The 21,997-nt window shown below is 40.9% G+C and overlaps 1 protein-coding gene across 1 annotated transcript in view; it reads left to right on the forward strand.

Annotated features, from left to right (window-relative positions):
• PRKN (parkin RBR E3 ubiquitin protein ligase) overlaps positions 1-21,997 on the forward strand; it is a 767,911-nt gene that overhangs the window by 559,758 nt on the left and 186,156 nt on the right. The window contains exon 5 of the mRNA XM_007457572.1: positions 21,777-21,838. Within this exon, the coding sequence (XP_007457634.1) occupies positions 21,777-21,838 (62 nt within the window). The remainder of the gene's footprint in view (positions 1-21,776; positions 21,839-21,997) is intronic.

Here is a 21,997-nt window from a genome sequence, read left to right on the forward strand (position 1 = left end):
GAAGAGTGTGGAAGGCCTGCGCACCTGGCCCTGGGGAGCGGGTGATGCACAGGCTTCAGGAATGTGCCAGACATACAAGGACATTATATATATATTATATGTATAATCATATATATATGATTAAATAGAGGATATTTCTCTATACATATATATATGTGTATGTATATCTCTACACTTACATATATATACACATAGCTATATATAGATGGATAGATAGATCCTCCCTATATGCTCTTCTTTTAAAACCTTTTCATCATGGAAGTTTTTCAACATAGCAAGTAAAGAGAATAATAGTACAATGACCTCCACACACATGCCACTCAACTACACGGTCATCAGTTTACAGCCAATCTCGTTTCAACCAGACTTCATTTGCTGGATTATCTTGAAGCAAATTCTAGAGATCATATCATTTCACCTAGAGCTACCAAATGATAAAGACTTATTTACTAAACATAACCCCAGTGTCTCTATCATATCTAAAATATAAATTATAACCCCTAACATTACCAAATATCGTTATTTTTTTACATTTTGCTTATTGTCTCACAAATTTTTACAGTGAGCTTTTCTCAAACCAGGAGCCAAAAATGGTCCTCACACTGCATTTAGTAACATATCTGATGTGTTTCTTAAGTCTGTCTTTCTCTTTTGAAATTCTTGTGACATATTTGCTGAAGCAGCTGGACCGTTTGCCCTAGAGAATTTTGAATTATGCTGCACTCCTATGAGGGTTGTATAAGGAGGTGGTTCTCAAATGTAGCTTGCAATTCATGTCATTGAAAAGGGCTCATAAAAATGCGGGTTGCTGAGCCCCATCCCATAGTTTCTGATTCAGTCAGTCTGGGCTTGGCCTGAGAACCTGCATTTCTAACAAGTTCCTTGACGATCATGATGCTGCGGGTCCAGGCACACACTTTAAGAACCACTGGTATAAATCATTCTCTGCGTGCCACATCGCCTTTCAGTTGGTGTTTCTAACCAAGGGTTTGCTCTGAGTGAGGGATTTTATTTCTTATGGGAATCTTCAAAAGTAGTGTTACGTACTTTTATCAGGAGGCACAAAATGTCCTTTGTTCACTTTTGTGGGACTAGCAACCATTGATGATTATTACTTAATTTCATTTGGCTTTATAAATTATTTATATTCCAATAATTCTATCGTTTCTTATTAATTTATTTCTGGAACACTTTTACTGAAAGAAAACTTCTTCGATCAACTATTTGGTTACTCAGAGGTACAGTTCCTATGTTAGAGGCGGCTTAAATCTTGTTTCCTGTACCCCACCTTTTGTAAACCAGTTTTAAGAATAATGAATTTTTTCCTAGTATCCTCTAAAAGTGATGACTGAGGTTTTAAAAAAACTTAAGAACTCATGAATTTTAACATATTTTTTTGCGGTACGCGGGCCTCTCACTGTTGTGGCCTCTCCCGTTGCGGAGCACAGGCTCCGGATGCGCAGGCTCAGCGGCCATGGCTCACAGGCCCAGCCGCTCCGCGGCATGTGGGATCCTCCCGGACCGGGGTGCGAACCCGTGTCCCCTGCATCGGCAGGCGGACTCGCAACCACTGCGCCACCAGGGAAGCCCTGTGATGAGAATTTTTAAGATCCCTCATAGCAACTCTCAGATATCCAAGTAAGTACAGGCATGCCTAATTTTATTGCACTTTGCTTTATTACGTGTCACAGATATTGCGATTTTTTAAAACTTGAAGGTTTGTGGCAGTTGAAAAAGACTATAGATGGCCTACTTCCAACATTTGCTCACTTTGTGTCTTTTTCACATTTTGGCATTCTCATAATATATAAAACTTTTTCAGTTTTCCAAGCTTACTTGTTTATTTCTTATCTGTTCCATACACAGAATGTAAGTACCATGAGGGCGGGGCCTTTTCTGTTTAGTTCACTGCTGTTTCCCCAGAAACTGTTTCCCCAGAAACTGGAACAGTGCATGACAATAAATGTTGGTTGAATGAATGAACCTGAGTTAATTTAAGTATATCAGGATAACAGTTCATATTTTCTCCTATAAATATGCTCTTGGTTTTCTCTTCCTGCTTCAAAACTACAGTGTAAATGACAGGGAATAGTAAAAAATATGGAAGATGAGTTATTTTGCTTTAAATATTCCCCAGATAACTGTTCATGAACAGGGTTAATAGTAGCCTGGATAATAAGATGAGGCAAGTATAGAGACGTTCCTCTGCTTAAAGGAAATGTATTCTTGCTTTAAGCAGAAAGGAATATATACCCAAAGTGACTTGCAATCTTTACGTGTATTTCCACTGCATAGAGTGTGCATGGGTCCATCAAAGCCTTCCTTCTTGCTGATAGAGTGACTGGATGTTAGACATCTGTTATACAAAATAGACCAGCTTCGTCTATGCTGAAACCCCCTCAGTGATAAAGCCTGATGCCTAAAAAGGGACTCCTATGTGTTGGCCTGCACTAGCTTCACTTGGCTTCAACACCCTCTACGTGAACAGTTTCCATCCCTCTCCTTGAAGTCCTCAGACAAAACCCAGTCTTCTGAATCCACATCAGTTGGATTCCATTCTCCCCACTTCTTCAGTCATGTTTCCTATCTCTTGCTCATTATTGATGGCATAGGCCCAGTGCTTTACACATAATCCGTAAATCAGTCTTTGGTTCCTGTTGTCCAATGACTCAACCCTCAGGCTGGCGCAACATTTGTCATTTTCTTACCATCTTCCATTTTAACACATTATCTCTGTTTAACATGTCATCTCTGGGTCCAGATTTTGTGAACCTCTTCTCTCTTAACAGTTCCAAAAAGAGTGCTTTTGTACTTATTGGGCAAGATCGTCAATTGACATTTGTAAAGTCACCAAATAATCAAAACACAAACACAGCAAATACAATGGAGACCAACAATTTGTGAACTTAGACAAAAATGACAACATAAAAGTATTGAAGTCACCTCTTAGGTGTAGCTAGGGTTGACAGGCTCTCTCACTAGAATAGCTTGACTCAAACCTAGGAAAGTTCTGAAAAGTAAAAGTTGATGCATATAAGAATGTCTAAAAGGACAATTGCAGATGGATGAAAGTTTTTACTAGGATAATCATCAGCTTTGAAACAGTGAATATATCAGAATCCATTACTTTTCATTTTCTAGTTGACAAGTGCTTAAAGCAAATAGTCTATAAACCATTTTCTTATGGAGGCACACAGGCAAAATGACTGGATTTACGACCTGGAGCTGCCTGTCCCCAGGCAGCGGTGCAGTCCCCTGGGCAATGCATGTGCATGAAGGGACCCCAGTCTTTGCCAGCTGTTGGTGTGGTCACCTATAACTTGCTAAATCTGTTAGAAAAATCTCACCATCCCTGTGTTTTAAAGGTGTCTGGTTGATACTTGTGAATGCTGTACCTCAAAATATGAATGACAAGTTTGAACTTATTGGTATAACTCTGCTGACAATTGAGAATTACTCATATTTAGTCATTTTGGCTAATTCAAATAAAGGATGATTACTAATTTTCATACAGGAAGATGTCAAGATCTAGGCAATCAAACCATAGTGTAATTAACAATACAGCTGAAGCTATATGTTTTGGGGTTTTTTTTTTCTTTTTTTGGCCCACCATTGAGGCTGTTATTTGTCCTTTAAATTGGATTTTTGGTTTTATTCTCTTTTATCTCATCTCTTTCAAATGTATCTCACACCAGCATACAACTTTTAAATATCTGAACTATGTAAAAGCAGTGATGAATCTCAGTGGCAGTACTTAGAGTACTTAAATTCTTGTTTTGTTTTGTTTAGAATTTGAAACATGCCTGTCGGTAATGATGCAGTTATGCCCACGCTAAGATGAATAAAAGAAACAGAACGCACAACACTAAAGTAACAGGGGAAATTACTGAAATAAATTAAAATACAACAAATCAGAAATACAGAAACAAAATACCATTAAGACTTGTAAAAATCTACTTTTTTCTGTCCCCCTCTGCCGTCCCACTTTATCCTCTAAGTGATCTCTCCATCTCATTTTTAAGCCCTCTTTAAAATTGTACCAATTTTTAAAATCCAATTACATCTATTTCTTTAATATTGTTTTGGGTATTATCTTCTCAAACTTAGTAGGGCCTGAATATGTCCCAAGGAAGTCCATTTGAAAGAACCATTCTTTTTTTTTTTTAATTAAAAATACTTTATTGCTAATAAAGGCTGACCAGTGTCTGAGCCTTTAGAGAGCCATGATCTTTATGCTGGTGGAGGGTTTCAGCCCAGTGCTGATGCTTGCTGACCGCTTTGGGTGGTGATTGCTGGTGGTTCAGTGGCTGTAGCAATTTGAGAGAACCATTCTAAGGCAAAGGGCAGGGTACAAAAATGAATACTGAAAGGTTCCAGGCTTTAAACAGGGAACGTTCCATAAACCTGTATGTATATAAGTAGTTTGGGGCTCACAGTGCTTTTACCCTAAAGAAACCTCATTAATTTAACCATGGTAATTAGTCACCCAGATGACCCACTAAACCCTATTTGATCATGCTTTATCTGATTGGGTGTACAGTATGTAATCTGAGTCTCCTTTTTGATTGGATCCACTTGGGGATTTCAATCCCATGAGTTCCTCTTTCGCCCATAAAGTTAACTAGACCTCGACATGCTCATTTGGGCAAACCAACCACCACAGTCTATGGAAAAACATATTAAAGGCAACACAGACTTGCTTCTCCATCACTTCCCCCTTTCCCTTCTCTCATGTCAAGCAAGAATGAACTTTTGAGAGCAGCAGAAGAGCAGTGGATTGAGATCACTTTTCACTCCGAGGACTTCTCACCCCAGTGGTCACTCATATGTGTTGACCATCCAAATTAAACCTGTACTCCTAGGGATGCCAGAAGAGGAAAACACCTGTCCTCAAAAATATTAGAATTATAGGTCAATATTAAAGGAAGAGTTTTGTGAAATACAGAGGTGTGGGCAAAGTACCAAGAACATACACACGGAGAAGAATTTTCTAATTTTTAAAATTTTTTGACATCATAACAACATAAAAATGAGAAAATTTTTGTTTTTATTTGTTTGTTACTGAATTTTGTATCTTGCCTTTCATATATTCTGTGTCAATTCTCTCAAATGACCATCATAAAGTCTATCAATCAAGCAGAACAGCATTTATTAGACCTACTGTAGTGAGAACCCTTACCACGTTGACAGTTGTGGGCTTTTACAGAAAGGGGAGGTCAAGATTTATAGGGTTTGGGGATCTGGGCGCACTTTCTGGTGGGGAGCTGATTGGAATTGGGCAGCATTCATGACATAATAGTCGGGGGTTGGTAGACACAATGAGAGAAGGATTTTGAAGGGACACTTGATATGAAGTCTGGTTTGATATGTGAGCCATTGCCAGGTGAGCAGTCTATGGTTCTGTTAAAGGAGATGGCTACTCAGATGAGCAAACTGGTTAAATTATTTGCAGGAACTTCTTGAAGCAAACAGTGAAATTATTTATTACATTACAAGCTTATCTTCAAAAGCAGGGCTTTTTCTGGAACAAACAATTAGGTCTCAGTGGTCTTGGTTCTCAGCCCCAATAGTTAAGCTATGTAGATGCAGGTGGTTTCAATTCTCATCTCACCCAAACAGCTGCTTGGTTTTCCAGCATAACATCTCCTTTTTGGTTGCTCTCGGCACACTTGGCTGTTTCTCCATTTGTGTGGTTTGTTGATGTATGTATTATTTCTTCTGCAAGCTCCATGGAAGCAGAGCCCCGGCCGGACTCACTTTTGCTGTCTCTGTAGAATCTGGCCTCATACATAGTAGACACACACAGAAAAGTTGCTCAGTAAAGAATGAATGAATGTTGTAATTCAACCTCTGGCCAATCATAATGTTTATTACTATTAGTGAAATGAAAAAACCTGACAAATTTCTGATTGTGTCTCATTATCAGTAAGACTTATTCTTTAGCAGTACCTCATGGGAAGATAAGGCATCTCACAGCCACTGAGAACTGACTCAGAAAAGGCATTTGAATTAATATGGCAGCTACAACGAACTAGAAGATATCAATGTGCGTCTGTGTTATGAAATCACAAACATCTGAGCTTAATCCACCCTATTTTAAGCTACCAGAAGAGGCTTTTGTGTGCTTTTTGGGTAGTAACTGCCTCATTTATAAGTAAGAAACTGAATAAATAATATTTATGGCTTCTTTCAGCTTATTCTTAAAGCTTCGAAATCTACAAATGTTCATGCTTTCCCACTCAGATAAGCTGTGCTTACTGAAATAGCGTTTATACTAGACGGTATTCCTTCTTCAAACTACATACATGCTTATATATGTTCATGATAAATAAAAACTCAGGTCTATAAGTTCTTGAATTTTTATTCAATTTTTCCCAAAGTTGTCTTTATATATACTTCAAGTTTTCATGTAGTCCTTTTTATTATGAAAAGTTACAAATGTACAATTAGATATAGAAAATAACATAATGGATGCTCATGAACCCACTGTCCAGCTTTGTCAATGTCTAACTTTTCACATTGCTTCAGATAAATCTGTCAGGTTAATTAATATTTTTGTGTCTGTTTCATCATCTCTGAAATGGGGATAATAGTAGTAACTCTCCCATAGGGTTATTGTGAGGTTAAATGAATTATTATATGTAAGGCACGAAGAAAAGTGCTTTGTCCATAGTAAATGTTACAGAAATGTTAGTTTTTATTTTTAACAATTATTATAATAAACTTTCAAGACAGATTTGAAGCATCCCCTCCCCTTTTCTATGATCCTGTTTCAATCTCTCCTTCTGCTAAATTTGGTGTTTACCACTTGTGTGCATTATTTTACCCTCTTAGTATATTTGTATGAATCCATATTGTTTAATAGGTTTTCTAAACTTCATATAAGTGAATCATACTGTGAGTGAACTATTGCAACATTTTTTCTTAACTTATGTTTTTGATATTTATATACTTGACACACTTTACCCTAGTTAATTTTTATTAACCCACTTCCTAAAAGTCTTTGCTTAAATGCCATTTTCTCAACAAGAAATATTCCGAACATCTTACTTGAAATTATCCAACCCCACTCTTATCCCCTTTACATAATTATTTTTTTCTCTCTCTGATAGAGTGCTCATCACTTTTGAAAATATTTCATAATTTATCTCCACCTTAGAATACAAGCTCCGAGGAGAGATTTTTGTCTATTTTCATTTTTCTAATGTGGCCCATGCTCTAACAGCCTTGCAGGGAGTGGGTGCACAGTGGTTTTGAATGACTGATGTTGAATGATTTTGTCTCTTGCCTTATTGATGGTCATTTCAGATGTTTCCCTTCGTTGTTGCTGTTATTACAAAACCGTGCAGTAGATGTCCTTGTAACCACCTCGTGTAACTGTGTAAGTTTCTCTCTGGTAGACACCTACAAGTGACATTGCTGCATAAAACATGAATATCTTCAAGATTCTGTTTAACTGGTTTAGGATGTCTTAGACTTATAAGAGTTGGCTACTGAAAATAATCCTCTATAGACATCAGTAAAATCCTATCAGCAGAGAGGAATTATTAAGATAAACTTGGTTTTATTTATTGAAGTCATAATGCTTTTAAATTTGATTATATAACATCCTACTGCTGACTTTGAACGCAGTTGCTCAGTCAAGATGTCTTAGTGAATTTTCTATGCATTCTATTAACACCTGGCTCACAGACTAATTCAGCAATGGCTCCTTCAGCAAAGTGCCTGGAGACGCTAATCAACCAGGCTTAACTGGAGTGGAAAGGAGCCCATCACACCCATTCACCAATCCAGCCTGCAGGTGTACCCTGCCCCCCCCCACTCCATTTCAGCTTGTGATTAAAGGTAGCTGTCCAGTGTTTTGCTGCATCATCTTTGATCACATTGAATCATCATCGGTTTGTGATGCTATTTCATCATTAGCCAGCTTCCTTTTCAAAGTTGTACCTAAGGTAAAAATAGAAGGTAACTGTAATTGTCAAGCCTACATTAGGGATTCTAAGCTATAGCCAAGAGAGAAATTAATCCTCAAAGCATTTCACACCAAACAGCAGCAGTCTGCAAATTGCAGATTATTTGTGTCATGTGGCCAGTGCCAGTAGCACATCAGAGAGCTGAAATCCATTTCAATTTTTATCCCAAGCCCACGTGCACACGGTTTTCCATTGAACCAACAGGGTATCACAATTGCCCCCGTGATTATTTGCAAGGAAATTAAAAAGAAAAATAGTGATGGAAGACTCATGTAGTTTTTAACACTTTTCGATGGAATATATTTTCCAAATGAGTTTCCCCTACTTCACAGCATGGTTATTGAGGAAATTCAGCAAAAACTTTCTAAAAAAGTTGTAGCTAGTTAATTCCCCAAAGGTTTTTGGTTTTTTGTGTTTTGCTAGCTATTGGTGACTTTGTGGAAATTATCCGCAACTTTGTAATGCATTTTCCTTGGGAGATTCCCAATTAGATTGTAAAATAATCTTTATGGTATGAGAACAGAATGAAAGTAAATGTTGATTACAGATACTAATTGAAATGACAATCCCAGGTTCAAAATTATCCTTTAAAAAATTAAGATTCAAGTCTGTCTTTATATGCTTTGTTATATAAATTTCCTTATTAATTTTTAATACCAAACAGCAACTTATTTTATTTACAGTAAGATCAGATGTTTAGAAAGCAGGTGCACGCAATGAATGAGGAGTTTCAAAGCTGGGAAAAAAACAATTGAAGAGCACAAACCTGTGAGTATATCATTAGGATAAATCCAGAATGAGGTGAAATTCTAATTTCAATGACAACGAAACAGCCTTTTAAAGTTGGGTCAAGGGCAAGAAAAAAATAGGGAAATGACAGAGAAGATGGTAGCACAATGTTAAGAGGTTGAAAAAGCTACCCCATTCCTGTTTCTCCTATTTTCTTGAGCATAGAGAATGTTTCCCATGCTGGAAAAGAAAGAAAGAACAACTGAAGGAGGAACTTGTGCTTAAGAAAATTGAGAACAGAGTAAAGAACACACAAACATTTTGTGTCCTTAGATCTCCAAACACTTCTATATATAATCTCAGAGTCACTGTCAGGAATCCTTGAAATATCATAAAGAAAGAACAGAGTCCAGTGTTCTGGAGATGGATTTTTTTAACTTTTCAAAATGAGGAAAGATTGAATCTCAAAAATTGAGAAGCAATGAGTTTGATGTCAGTTTCAGCCGTCAACTACCAAAAAAAAGTGTGAGCACTTAGAAGGTATGCAAGCATTATGAGCTATAACTCAGAGTCACCAAAGCTGAAATGTGGAAGAAGACATATGAACTCATTGTGAAACTTCCTGACCTTGAAGTGAGAGCTGGACCCTGGGTGGCAGAGGTCGAGCTGGCAATTGGAGACAGATGGAAGGCACACATAGGGGTTCTCTTGAAGCAGTCAAGCAACTGTGGAGGAGAGAATTAGAACAATGGACTGAAGATGACAGAAAGACAAAAGGACAAAAAAGAAATGGAGAAGGAAAGGAATGGGTAAAAGAACAGTAAAGTGAATTTCACAACTTAAGGGAGAATTGTTTTTAAAATGGTGGGTTGACGTAATGTCAGATACTACAGAGAGATGGAAGGGAACAGGGACTGGGCGAGGGCCATTGGCAGTAAGTCCTGAACTAAGCAAAGGAGTCCTGCCCTAGGGCCCTCTCTGTTCCCCCATCCCTTTCTCTAGGAGCCCACAGGTCCTGAGCCCTGCCTGGGTTCAGAATTCCCTGCATAAACAGCCCTGAGATCCTTAACTGGCTCTGTCTTCCTGAAAGCAATGGCCAACAGGTAACTCTTGGTGGGGGGTGGGTTGTGGAGCTTGAACCTATGGGCTCCACCATAGAGGTATGTGAGGGGCTCTTCAAGAATATAGGAATCCGGGAGTAGAAGGATGCGACTTGGCTGTGCCGATATAGCCAGATTCAGGAGCAGACCTCCAAGGGGTCTGCGAGTTCCAAGTCATCACCTTCCAGATCCTCATACAGCTGTATTTGTCAAAGTAAAAGGGTGAAACTCTTTTTTTTTTTTTTTGCGGGCCTCTCACTGTTGTGGCCTCTCCCGTTGCGGAGCACAGGCTCCGGATGCGCAGGTTAAGCGGCCATGGCTCACGGGCCCAGCCGCTCCGCAGCATGTGGGATCTTCCCGGACCGGGCCACGAACCCGCGTCCCCTGCATCGGCAGGCGGAATCTCAACCACTGAGCCACCAGGAAAGCCCCAAAACAGATTTTTTAACAGTTTTTTAGTTTGATTTATAACTTTTAAATATTCAGACAAATAATATTCAGACAAAGTTGTTACACTTTCCCTGGACCAACGAGTTAGAGGTCTGTTCTAGGGGTAGACCTGGCTCTTGGGTCTCAAAATCAGAGTGGGCATTCGAATGCTTTATCAGTAGGGTGGAAGGAAACCCACCAGTAAGATGTCAGAAGTAAAAGGTGGAAGTGAATGTTGCAAGTGTGAGAACTCTCATCTAAAGAGCCTGACTTTGCAAACAAAGAGAATATGCCTCTCAAAGCCTTTTTGGAACAAAGCACCATAAGGTCACAGGTTTGGTCTGTCCGACCTCAGGTTCCCCAGCATCTGGTCAAATGCCTGACACTAAATACATGAATGAGTGTGGCAGCAACAAATAAACAGGAGTCTTCCCGCATACTACATTTGAACATGAATATTGCCAACTACAAGGTCAAATCAAAGAATAGAGGGAGGGGAAATGAACATCTGGATGCTTCCTATAAATTTTCACATAGATTACAGATTACTTCAGGCAAATGGGTATTTTCCCCAGGAAAGAGAAAGTTAATAAGGGTTTAAAAGGATTGGATATGATCTGTATCACAGATCTAGAACTAGTATCTAGAAAGATCCTTCTAACAACAAGAATGTTTCATTATTAGAATGGAATTCTTTCACTGATCCTCTGATCCCTGTCACTGGAAATCTTGAGACAGAGTCTATAACGTAGCTGGCAGAGGTGTTACAGAAGGGAATTCTGTACCAAGAGGGAGGTTGGTTTAGAGAGAGTAATCACTAATAGCTCTTTAAAAACTAAGATATTTTTGTTCTTTAATACATGACTATGTATTACATAAATCTGTCTTTAATCATTGCAGAAACTAAATGCCAGCAAGTCCATAAAATCTAAGAATTAGATCTGATTGTCATTGGTATAAACGAAATAATCAGAGTGCCTCTGGCAGTTGTGTGGCTGTCTTAAGGAAAACATTTTGACATTTCCACAATGTTCTGAGTAATTGCCTATCAGAGTGGCCCCAATCTGAACCAACTCAGCAGACCTGGCCTCTATCTCCCATTGATAACAGAGCCCAACTCTTGCTGAAAATCAGCTTTATGTTGACAAGGCCAGTAGGAAGTGAAACATTTAAAGAACTCTTTCTTGTTTCAATAGTGGTATACTAATATTTTGTGTTTAAAAATTCAACCTTGTGCCCTGGGGCAATAGACTTTCACTCAGAGGTCCTGAAAGTGTGCCATACAGGCTTGTGTAGTCACCTATTTTCCAATGCTCTTGCTCAGGAAAACCAGAAGGCAATGACTTTCCCTCCTAATTAATTTATTCACTCAGCAAGTATTTATTGAGTACTACCCCTGTGTTGGACCCTGTGCTCGTTCCCAGGTCCTAGATAAAGCAGTGAGCAAGTCTCCGTCCTCGTGGAGCCTGTCTGTATTCAGCGTAGGAAAAGCAGATATTAACAAATAATTACACACATATTTAATGGAACTGTGCCATGTGTTATACATATGGGCCCTCAAACTGCTTTTTTTATATTTATTTCATTTATTTATTATTTATTTTATTTATTTATTTTGGCTGTGCTGGGTCTCAGTTGCAGCATGTGAGATCTTTAGTTGCGGCATGTGGACTTCTTAGTTGCAGCATGCAGACTCTTAGTTGTGGCATGCATGCGGGATCTAGTTCCCCAACCAGGGATCAAACCCAGGCCCCCTGCATTGAGTGCGCGGAGTCTTACCCGCTGGACCACCAGGGAAGTCCCACAAACTGCTTTTTAAATCAATTTAATAAGTTGTCATTGATGCAAGCTTTATATGTGCACCAACACATTTAAGTTGAATGTATTACCTTTTTTCAAGAGTACGATGATATACAATAAGACTGTACAGACTGGCTCTACCACCAAAGAAAGCCCATGTTTGTTACGTACCAAGTCCAAGCTGTACTGCTCACTGCACAACAGGCCAATAAATCAAGAGACAAAGTGTTAGGGCAAGGAATAGCAACTTAATTTGGAAAGCCAGCGAGTAGAGAAGATGATGGACTTGTGTCCCAAAGAACCATCTTACTCAAGTTAGAATTCAGGCTTCTTTTATACCTAAAGGGGAGAGGGCGTGGCTTGTTGTTGCAAACTTCTTCCGGCCAGAATTCTTTCTTCTCGCAGCTGTCGGTGTAGGTTTGGTCACAATACTCCTATAAAATTCCAACAAGACAAGTGTTATCCTCTGTTCTGCAACTTTTTATCTCTATATGAATGGAAAAGTGTTATACCTTTAAAGGTCAGAGCCTTGAGAATGAACTATCCTGTATATTTCAGGCTGTAGGCAACAGGGCAACATTCTTTAACAAAAGGTGCAGAGCCAGCATGACTAAGCACAGGAAACAGAGCACAAAGGTTAGAGCTAACGAAATAGATTCAATATGGAGTCAGGTTTGTTCTCTGTTACGCGTTCATTGTCCCTTCCTGTTTATGTTTTTTATAGTCACTCCATGATGAACACTTAAACCTTTGAAATTCTGTTTTGCTTTTGTTTTTCGTTGTGTTTAGATTTTTGATGTCTCTACATTAGTATATTTTCTCCCCCAAACACAAGAAATGTACTCAGGTAACTCAGGTTAATCAGACTAATCTTATTAGTTTGAGGGTGAAAATAATGTAGTATGTAAAATTCCGAGCTTGTGGCATTTTTATATACAAATCTAACATCCATTTTTGTTAAACCACCCTGACAGGCAGAAAGTAGTTTGCAGTGCATAGTCTGGGATTTAGAGGTAAAATTTCAAGGTAGAACTCTCTGTTACTCAGTTCTGTCATTTACTTTACTTACAACCTGGGTATCAAAAGGCAAGTAACCTTGAATATTACAGTAGAGCTACAAGTAGAAAACAGAGCCGCTCCCTCCCTCTCCCACAATGAAAAACAGATGAGCTGTGGTTAAGCAGATCAGCTCTTCTGTTTAACTGATCTGTCGTCAGTTCTCTTCTTTGACATCTTTGTGGAATATTTGTTTTTAAACCACAGCTTGTTTGCCATAATCATCCATCTGTTGATTGTATACTCAAGTAATGCCCTTACTATGTGTCATGGCTGACTCAGAAGGCTAAGCAGAAGCTAGATTAAGCAGTTGCTAACTGTCCTTTTTGTCGGAAATTTGAGTTAGGTTCCCTTTTGCATGTTTGGATAAGTGGAGGTCCTTGGGGAATCTGCGGCTTAAGTTATGTGCATTATTGCCTCTATTAATTCACCTTATAAGTATAGATATGTAAAGAGAGCAACTTGAAATGACCAGTGAGATTAAAAAATTTTTCCAGCTAGTTCAAAGGTAAAAATATGTCATAAAGCTTTATGATATCAAGTGAAGATATCAAATTGCTTATTTATTATTTTAGATTATTGTAGTGAATAAATGAATTAATAATTAATAAAAAAAGGCCACAAATTTAAAGCCTTAAATGTATACTAGCCATATGCATACATACTTGATCATCTCTTATCTTTCAGCACATTGTCATAATAAATCTCAATTACTTAATAGGATATTGAACTCCTTTAGCAAAATTAGCCTCTAAATATTGAGGGTTTGGTTAAAAAGGTATTTTTGAAACAGCAGCAGAACAACTTTGTCAAGTATGGTCTCACAAGTACTCCTGTATTCCAGAGACTCTCAAAATAACAGCTACCATTCATTGAGAGCCTACTATGTACAAGGAACTGTACTAGGTAATATATATATACAAACATATAGATACACACACACACCATTCACCACAACCCCATAAGTTGTATACTCTTACTCTCCTTTTTACAGGTAGAAAATGAAGGCTTTAGAGCTAACACAATATCTTTGATCCAAGATAATAGAGCTACTTAGTAGTGCAGGTAAACAGTCCCTTCATTTCCTTCTCCTCTTCTTGCTTCACCACTGTTTCTCACTTCCTCCTGGGCCAGGTACCTGGGGTGTGGGCCAGGCTGGGGCTGAGAACACCTCCACCCTCACATGTAGGGTAAAGAGAGTGTGTAATCCACCCACTGAGGGAGAGAGGAGAGCCAAGGATAACCCGGAAAATGCACACATCTAGGGTGGATGCTAATCACCCTTCTCTAGGCATGTGGGGAAGGACTCTGTGTCCTGAGGTGCGTGTCTGTGCCTCACATATTCTCGATTTTATACACAGTCTTCATTCACAGAGATGTTACCATTTAATGCATTCTTTCAATCCAGCTAGATTTGTGAAGTCTTCTCAGGCAACATTATACTTCTTTTCCTTTTCGTATCACACCAAAAACAGTGCTGGACACAACACTGATGCTTAGCTTATTTCTTCAGCAATTTTATTTTCAAGGAAAGACCTCGATAACAAATTAAAGTGCCTAGGGTACTACATGTTATACAACTCATTGTTTCTCACTCTAAAACCATTGTTTAATGTGCTTTCCAAGTAAATTAGAGCTTCCTATTTGCCCTCCAAGAGAAGCCATGGTTTCTACGTTCTAGTCTAGACAAGACTAGGAAGAAGTGACCGTCTCCCCATCATCAGCTTCAAAACCCGCCATCGGAGAGAGTCTCAGGCTTTTACTTAGGAAATCACCTGCTAATGTCAACAGATCATTGAATTTCTTCTTATAGCAGAAATGACTTAGTGTCTAACATTTATTACTAGCTAGCATATAGCTAGCTAGTTGTTGCAGAACTAGAGCATCAACCCAGGCCATGATGACGATACGTTGTTTTCAAAGGCATGAAGCCCCCAATTTTCATAGTTTGTATAAATATATATCAAATACATATATCAAATATTTATTTGAACATGTTACACATGTAATAGGAACTGAGGTAAATAGGCCTTTAACGTGAGGGTGTATGTCAGTCTGACAGGGAGTTGGGTTGTGCTTAATGTTTGCTGTAGTTGAAGATGCCAGAGATTCCAGATTCATCTAGTTTTCTTGATTTTTGTCTCCCCTCCTGACTTTGGGCTTCCCTAAGCACTCCTCCTCAGAGAGAATCTGTGTCTTGAAGCTCTTTCAGCTGCCACCCGCTGTCATTTTACTGGAGGTCTGTTGCTATGTGGTGAGGTTAAGTGGTGGGGGGCAGGGGCCATAGTGATCTTCTGATTAATTCTTAGTCTTCTAGTGGGTCTGTTTCTTGGGTCTGTGACCCTCACGAGTATTTCTCCAGTGGTACAGGGATTTGTCCTTTTTTTCCCCTGCCTCCTACTCCCTCCCCCACAGGTAGCATTCTCAGTCTATGTCCTTGAAACCCGGATTCCTGTGGACTGTTCTTCCCCCATTTGGTGAGACAGGCTGGGGTTAGAGGAGTGCCCTTCTCCCATAGCTCCAGGGTAGGTGTTGGCAAAGTCCTTCCCCAGGAGGGCAGACCTTTGCTATGGAGAAGGCTCTGGACCTTTTTCACGATGCTTACTCTTCCCCTCCCTCTTCCAGTGCCACAAGGGGGTCCTCATCTTTTGAGGACCCGGTGGATTTCTTAGAGATAAAGATGGGGAAAACCTGTAAGACCTCGGCCCCCAGAGTTTCTCAGTCTCACACTAGTCCACACCCCATTTATAGCAATTCATCAAAATTACTCTCTAAATGTTTCTACCAGTTTATTGTTCCAGCAACTTCTGCTCCACCTAAGCAGATCAAGTTGTGACTCACTGGACTTGCCTGTCTCTCCAGATATCAGGGAGGTGCTTTGCCCTGTGACATCAGTTCTGTGATTGGGCCAAGAAAAGTTATTGATTTTCAGTTTGCCCAGATTTTTCTTATTATAAGGATGGGAGTAAAAACTTCCAAGCCCTTTACACGTTAGAACGGAAAAAAAGAAGTCTTGACCTTTATTTCTTACGACAGTAAATCGTGTAGCAATTATTTCAACTAGCTGCTTCCCTTTTAAATAATTAAAATTTTTTAGAGAAATAGCAGCAACAGCCAATGGATATGGATATGCCATTAATATCATCAGCAATAAATTCACTTTCTAATTGTTTTGGTCATTTCATCCTGCTTTTCATACATTCAAAACTGCTGCTTGAGGTAGAGGTGGTGATTATTCTTAATAAAGGAATTGGCATTTAGAGTAACCAATTTATCCAAGAGCATATAGCTAGCTAGTTGTTGCAGAACTAGAGCATCAACCCAGGCGATGGTGACGATACCTTGTTTTAAAAGGCATGAAGCCTTTTAAAGGGAAATTTTGATATTTGAATTTTGATATTTCCCTTCTGTGATACATACCTCCAAGTGGTGACAATGGCTGCAGGCTATTCTTTTGAGAAAATTGGATGAAAGGAGAAGGAAAGAGAGAGGATGGTAACTCTGTGCTCAAGGCTGGATTTTTGCTGAATTGTTAAAGGGGAAGATTTGAATACATATGTAGTTTGAAGTGAACAAGCTGCAGAGCAGCAGAGTTTGAGGAGAGTGAGTGAATGCTGAGTTAGACCATAACGAGCTGAGAGGGGACAGGTTAGGAAAGATGACTAATGACTCTTGTTTTGAAGAGGAGGAACCATTTCCCCTTTTATCCTGGAGGAGTAGAGATGGAGGATACAGAGGGGTTGTAACTGGGAAGGGATATGAAGTTAGGGATGGTACACTTGATAGTGGCCCCAGGGTGGGGGGTGCACGTGGGGGGGGGGTTCTCTGGAAGGCTCTGAAGGTCTGAAGCAGAGAACGGGTACAAGATGTTCACTGGGGTGTGCACCTGGGAAAGGAGAACGGGGCAGGATTGGGCTGAATAAGAAGTTGAACTGCCATGCATGCCCAACAAAGCCTCAGCCCACCAGCAGAAACTTGGGAGCAAATGTTGCCCAACAGCAGCTCATGTTGGGATAAAACAGATGGGCAGGTCCACCTCCCCCTCACCCAGTCAGCAGCTTCAGGGGTCCTGGGGAAGATGTGACCTGAGGCGAGGCGGCTCTCTGCAGCTGAGGAAGACCAGACTGCAGGCCAAGGCATCTCTTGCTGTCCTCCTGCAGCTCGGCCACAAGCCTTCCTTGCAGAGGGTCTGGGTCCCGCATCTCCATGTTCACCACAGCTGCTTTACATTTTTAGACTTGTGTCAAGTGAGGTCCCGTTTTGAGAATGAAGTGTTAAAGGTTAATTGAGAAGAATAGTGATGATTTGGAAGAGTCCCCAAGGGAGAGGGGAGAGGGTGCTGGCTAAAGACAAGTGACAGAAGCAAGTTGCTTGACAGTGAGTGGACTCTGAGTCTACAGTGGCACCATTCTCAACAAGGATGCAGCTTCAGGCAGATGGTCTGAATTTCTTTTAGAAGATATTCTAGTCCCATTTTACCATACTAGCTGTGATTGGCAGAACTGGAACAGGGGAAGGAAAAACAGGTGGTGATGTTTACCCAGAGCTGGATATTGGATATTGGCAAAGAAGGTACAGTAGAGGTACAAAGGAATCATGGATTCTAAGCATCACTGACATCTTCACATGTGGGGTTCAGGCTGGGGAGAGAGGTTTGAGGTCAGACAAAGTCTGCTTAACCAATAAGCAAAGTACACACAGGGCTGGAGGTCAGAGCTGGGCCCTCTGGGGTGAGAAAAGAAGAGGGGTGGAGGAGGAGCCCCTCCCAGGAGCCACAGTCACCGAGCTGGTGGGCAGTGACCATGCGGCGGATGACTGACCCATGGAACAACTGCTGTTGAACAGCTCATCCAGCCAGGCAGTGTTCTGGGCATGGCTGATAGAGCAGTGACAAAACAGCAATGGTCCTGCACTTGTCGCCTTTGCATTTCAGCAGCAGGAGAGAGAAAATAAAGTGAATGTTACATTGGAACTGTAGGTTAGAAGATGATGAGAGCTATGGAGAAAATACAACAGTGATGGGGATTTGAGGGGATGAAGACAGGCTGCAGTTTCACCCAGGATGGTCCTGCGAGCCCTCACTGAGAAGGTGACATTTGAGCAGGGACTTGAAGGAGGCAGGGAGTGCTGCATGCAGATATCAGGGTCAAGCGCTTTCCAGACAGAGGGAGCAGCAAGTGCAAAGCCCTGGAGACAGCAGCCTCCCTGGGGCGGTCAGAGCCAAGAGCAGGTCAGCGGGGCTCAAGTGCAATGAGCAAGGGAGAGAGAAGGCTCAGGGGCTACACAGTGAGCCAGGCAATGGAGGACCTTACACAGGCCAATGAGGGCCTTGGAGTTGACTCTTGGTGAGACGGAAAACCCATGGCGGATGGCATGATATCCAACGTACTTATTTTAACAGGAGCCTCTTAACTGTTATCTTTTTTATAAATTTATTTATTTATTTATATTTATTTTTGGCTCTGTTGGGTCTTCATTTCTGTGTGAGGGCTTCTCCAGTTGCGGTGAGCGGGGGCCACTCTTCATCGCGGTGCGCGGGCCTCTCACTGTCGCGGCCTCTCCTGTTGCGCAGCACAGGCTCTCGACGCGCAGGCTCAGTAGTTGTGGCTCACGGGCTTAGTTGCTCCACGGCATGTGGGATCTTCCCCGACCAGGGCTCGAACCCGTGTCCCCTGCATTGGTAGGCGGATTCTTAACCACTGCACCACTAGGGAAGTCCCTTAACTGTTACCTTGAGAAGAGACTGAATGACGGGGCAGCTGATGGCTGCTCACTGTCGAGGACATGATGTGGGCCAGGTAGACAGCAGTGGCCTCAAAAGATGATCCATTGTCGTGTGTGTGGACCCTGTGTGAAGAATTTGGAAGAATTCAGAGTGCACCATTGACCCCGGTCCTCACGCGGTCTTCATCTGCCCTCCTTCCCACCTCCGGGAACTTTTCCCTCTCTCCCTGCGCTACTGCATTCCACGTTCACGTCTTGCATTTCTAGTTTTATTTGTAAAACCTGTTTCACACTAGCTTTGTATCTGTCCATTTCCCATGCTGATGTTCCTGTGATGAGCACAGTTACAGATACCCCTCCCTGGTCTTAAGTAGCTTGACCCCTTACAACTCTTCCCTTCTAACTCTATGCCATCTCTATCCTTGTTTTTTATAGTTTATTGCATCCACCAGGTGTTTCAGGTAATTAGCTAATCTTCTGTTAAAGATGTTTATGTTTGAGCTATCATTGACATCAATCCTTTTAGTTATATCTTAGGAGAATGTTAAAATACAAATTCTGAAAATAGACTAATTTTAAATTCTGTTTTTTATTTTACCTAGCATTAAGATAAGTCAAATCAGTTTTTCTCAAGTGGGAAGAATGCTAAGGACCACTTGTGAAGGAAGAAAAATATCCCCTAAAACTAAGTTTGAATGAAACTGTTTTTTAATGATATTTCTTAAATATGTCTAGATATAAATTTAGGTAGAAACTTTTTATGCTTATACAACTAGAAGACCCAAATGAAAATGTATAAATTAAGTATAAATGAAAGCACAAAACCGAAAGTATTCAAATTAACTCTCTGAATTTAATGTAGCAGATGCTGTCCTCTTACTGAAACTAAGTCAGCGCTTGGGGTGCAAACAGGGCCCTGAGTGGTCTGATCTTAGCCTGCCTACGACCCTGAGCTTGGGGAGCCTCAGTTCTGCCGCCTCTCCCCCTGTGCAACTCCTCCCCCCATGTACTTGGCCCCAAACCACGGGACCCTCACTTGTTGGGAATTTGCCCCTGGAATTCTCTCTGCCTATGTTCCTTTCCTCATTTGTTGCATAAAGCTAAAATATGACTCCTTGCTCCCAAGGAGATCTAAAACTCAAGAACTGACAGGACTCTGAATTTCCACAGCAGTTTTTGGTTGAATGGCAGCCAACCAGATGATCCAGAATATACCTTTACTAATTGTTTAGATCAGAGCAGCAACTCTGAAATGAACAACTTCTCAAAAAGAACCACAGTCTGCAAGTCCTCGTGGCCTCCAGTGGGAGAAAAACAGCTCAGTGTCTCTTGCAAAGGTCGGGATCTGGCTTTCCTTCTTTGTAGTACTGGACATGCGTGTGGCAATTAATTTACTAGGTTTTCCACCAAAATATTCACCTTGGGATTTCCATATATTTTCTTGGACTCTTGTCAGGTGGTGACATCACCTGTTTACATTTTGTTCATATTTGTAAAAATTTTTTTGTATTACCTTAGTGAACATTTGCGAACCACTTTCTCAGAGTATGAAATGTAATAATGTCGAAGACGAATATATATTGAATATAGTAACAAAGACTAAATCTCCGTTCCAGTATTTCATATGACCACAGAGTTTCAGAGTTGCAACTAACCCAAGTCAAATACATCTCTAAAATATTCTGCATATGTAGTCATTTAGCCTCTGTCTGGAAGCCTCCAGTTACTGGCTTATAAGACAGTGTATTCCATTTTTAAATTATAAATTTATTCATATTGAACCCAAGTGTTCCTGCTGTAATTTTACCTGTTCATTTTAACCCTACCTTCTAGAATAATGCACACATCTAATCCTTCTTGCAAAGGATAACTCCTTCACCCTGCGGAGAGAGTCACCTCCCTCCACGGCCCACCCTCCCCCAGGCAAACGTCCTCAGTACTTACCACGTTCTTACATCACAATATGGAGAAATGGCTCAGCCTCAGCGGTTGCTTTGGCACATTTTCATACAACCCATTTTCCTTAATAGAAATGTCAACAGATTCTGTCATTCATAGGTTTGATCCCAAAGAAACAGGTTTTTATATCAGTTCTGTTTCCAGAGTTTATATTATAAATGACTGCAAATTAATACTGTGGAATAATTCTATTTAAAAGGCAGGGATGGAACACATTTTAAGTGATAACTAGTATGCCCTGCCATAGGTAGATAGATAGATAGACAGACGTATATACTTATGTATACATATGTATATGTATATATATGAGTATGATTTATTTATTTACTTATTTTTTTTTTTACAACTGAAAAAAGAAAATGTGAAAGCTTGCATAGACTCTCACTGTCCGGGTAGAACTAGAAGATGATGGGCACAAGACTGCCCTGGCCCTCTTCCCAGGTCTTTTCCGTAAGAGACGCTTTCCAAACGGAAATGCAGCATCTTCAGGGTCTTGACAAATCCTCCTGGAAGAACCAGGCAGGATTCTAAACTGTAGCCGAATCCCATGAAGACGGGGCTTCCAGATGCCCCATCTTCATCCTTCACTCTCGATGTGCAGAAGCCCAGCGTGGAGGCTGAGGAAACAGGATGTGATAAATAAGTGAAATGAACCTACGTGTGCCAACTCCCCCTCTCTGGCCCCATGAAATCCTGGCTCTATATTAGGGATAAGTGACATGCTGGGCAGAAATGACACGGTGTCCTAAGGCCCCACAAAGGCCAGGTCCCAATCAGGAGGGGAGAAAAGGCCTGGCCAGGGTCACGTGTGGCTCCTTCCTAAAGAATCACAGTGGGGGGCAGGCTGCAGGCAGAGTGCCCTCGGGGGTTTGGTGTCTGGAGGTTGGTTAGACTGTTTTGCAGGTAAGCATTTGTGTCCTCCCCGCAAGCGACACTGGTCACTGGTAGTCATAACTGCACAGAGTGGGAATATGACACGTCGGTGATTAACTCTTCTTCCCAACAGCTGGCTGCCCCAACTCCTTGATTAAAGAGCTCCATCACTTCAGGATTCTTGGAGAAGAGCAGGTGAGTCAGCCTCTCAACAGCTACGCCAGAGTGTTGTGGAAGATAGACAGTAATGAGGCCATTTGGGCTCCTCTCCGGGGAGGCAAGGGGTGTCTCCTGACCCTCAGCGCCTGAAACGGGAAAGGGAGCCATGCAGGAGCCATGTGTGGGAACACTCTT

The sequence above is a fragment of the Lipotes vexillifer genome, unplaced genomic scaffold (genome assembly GCF_000442215.2).
Source record: "Lipotes vexillifer unplaced genomic scaffold, Lipotes_vexillifer_v1.1 scaffold1055, whole genome shotgun sequence".
NCBI classification, from domain to species: Eukaryota; Metazoa; Chordata; class Mammalia; order Artiodactyla; family Lipotidae; genus Lipotes; species Lipotes vexillifer.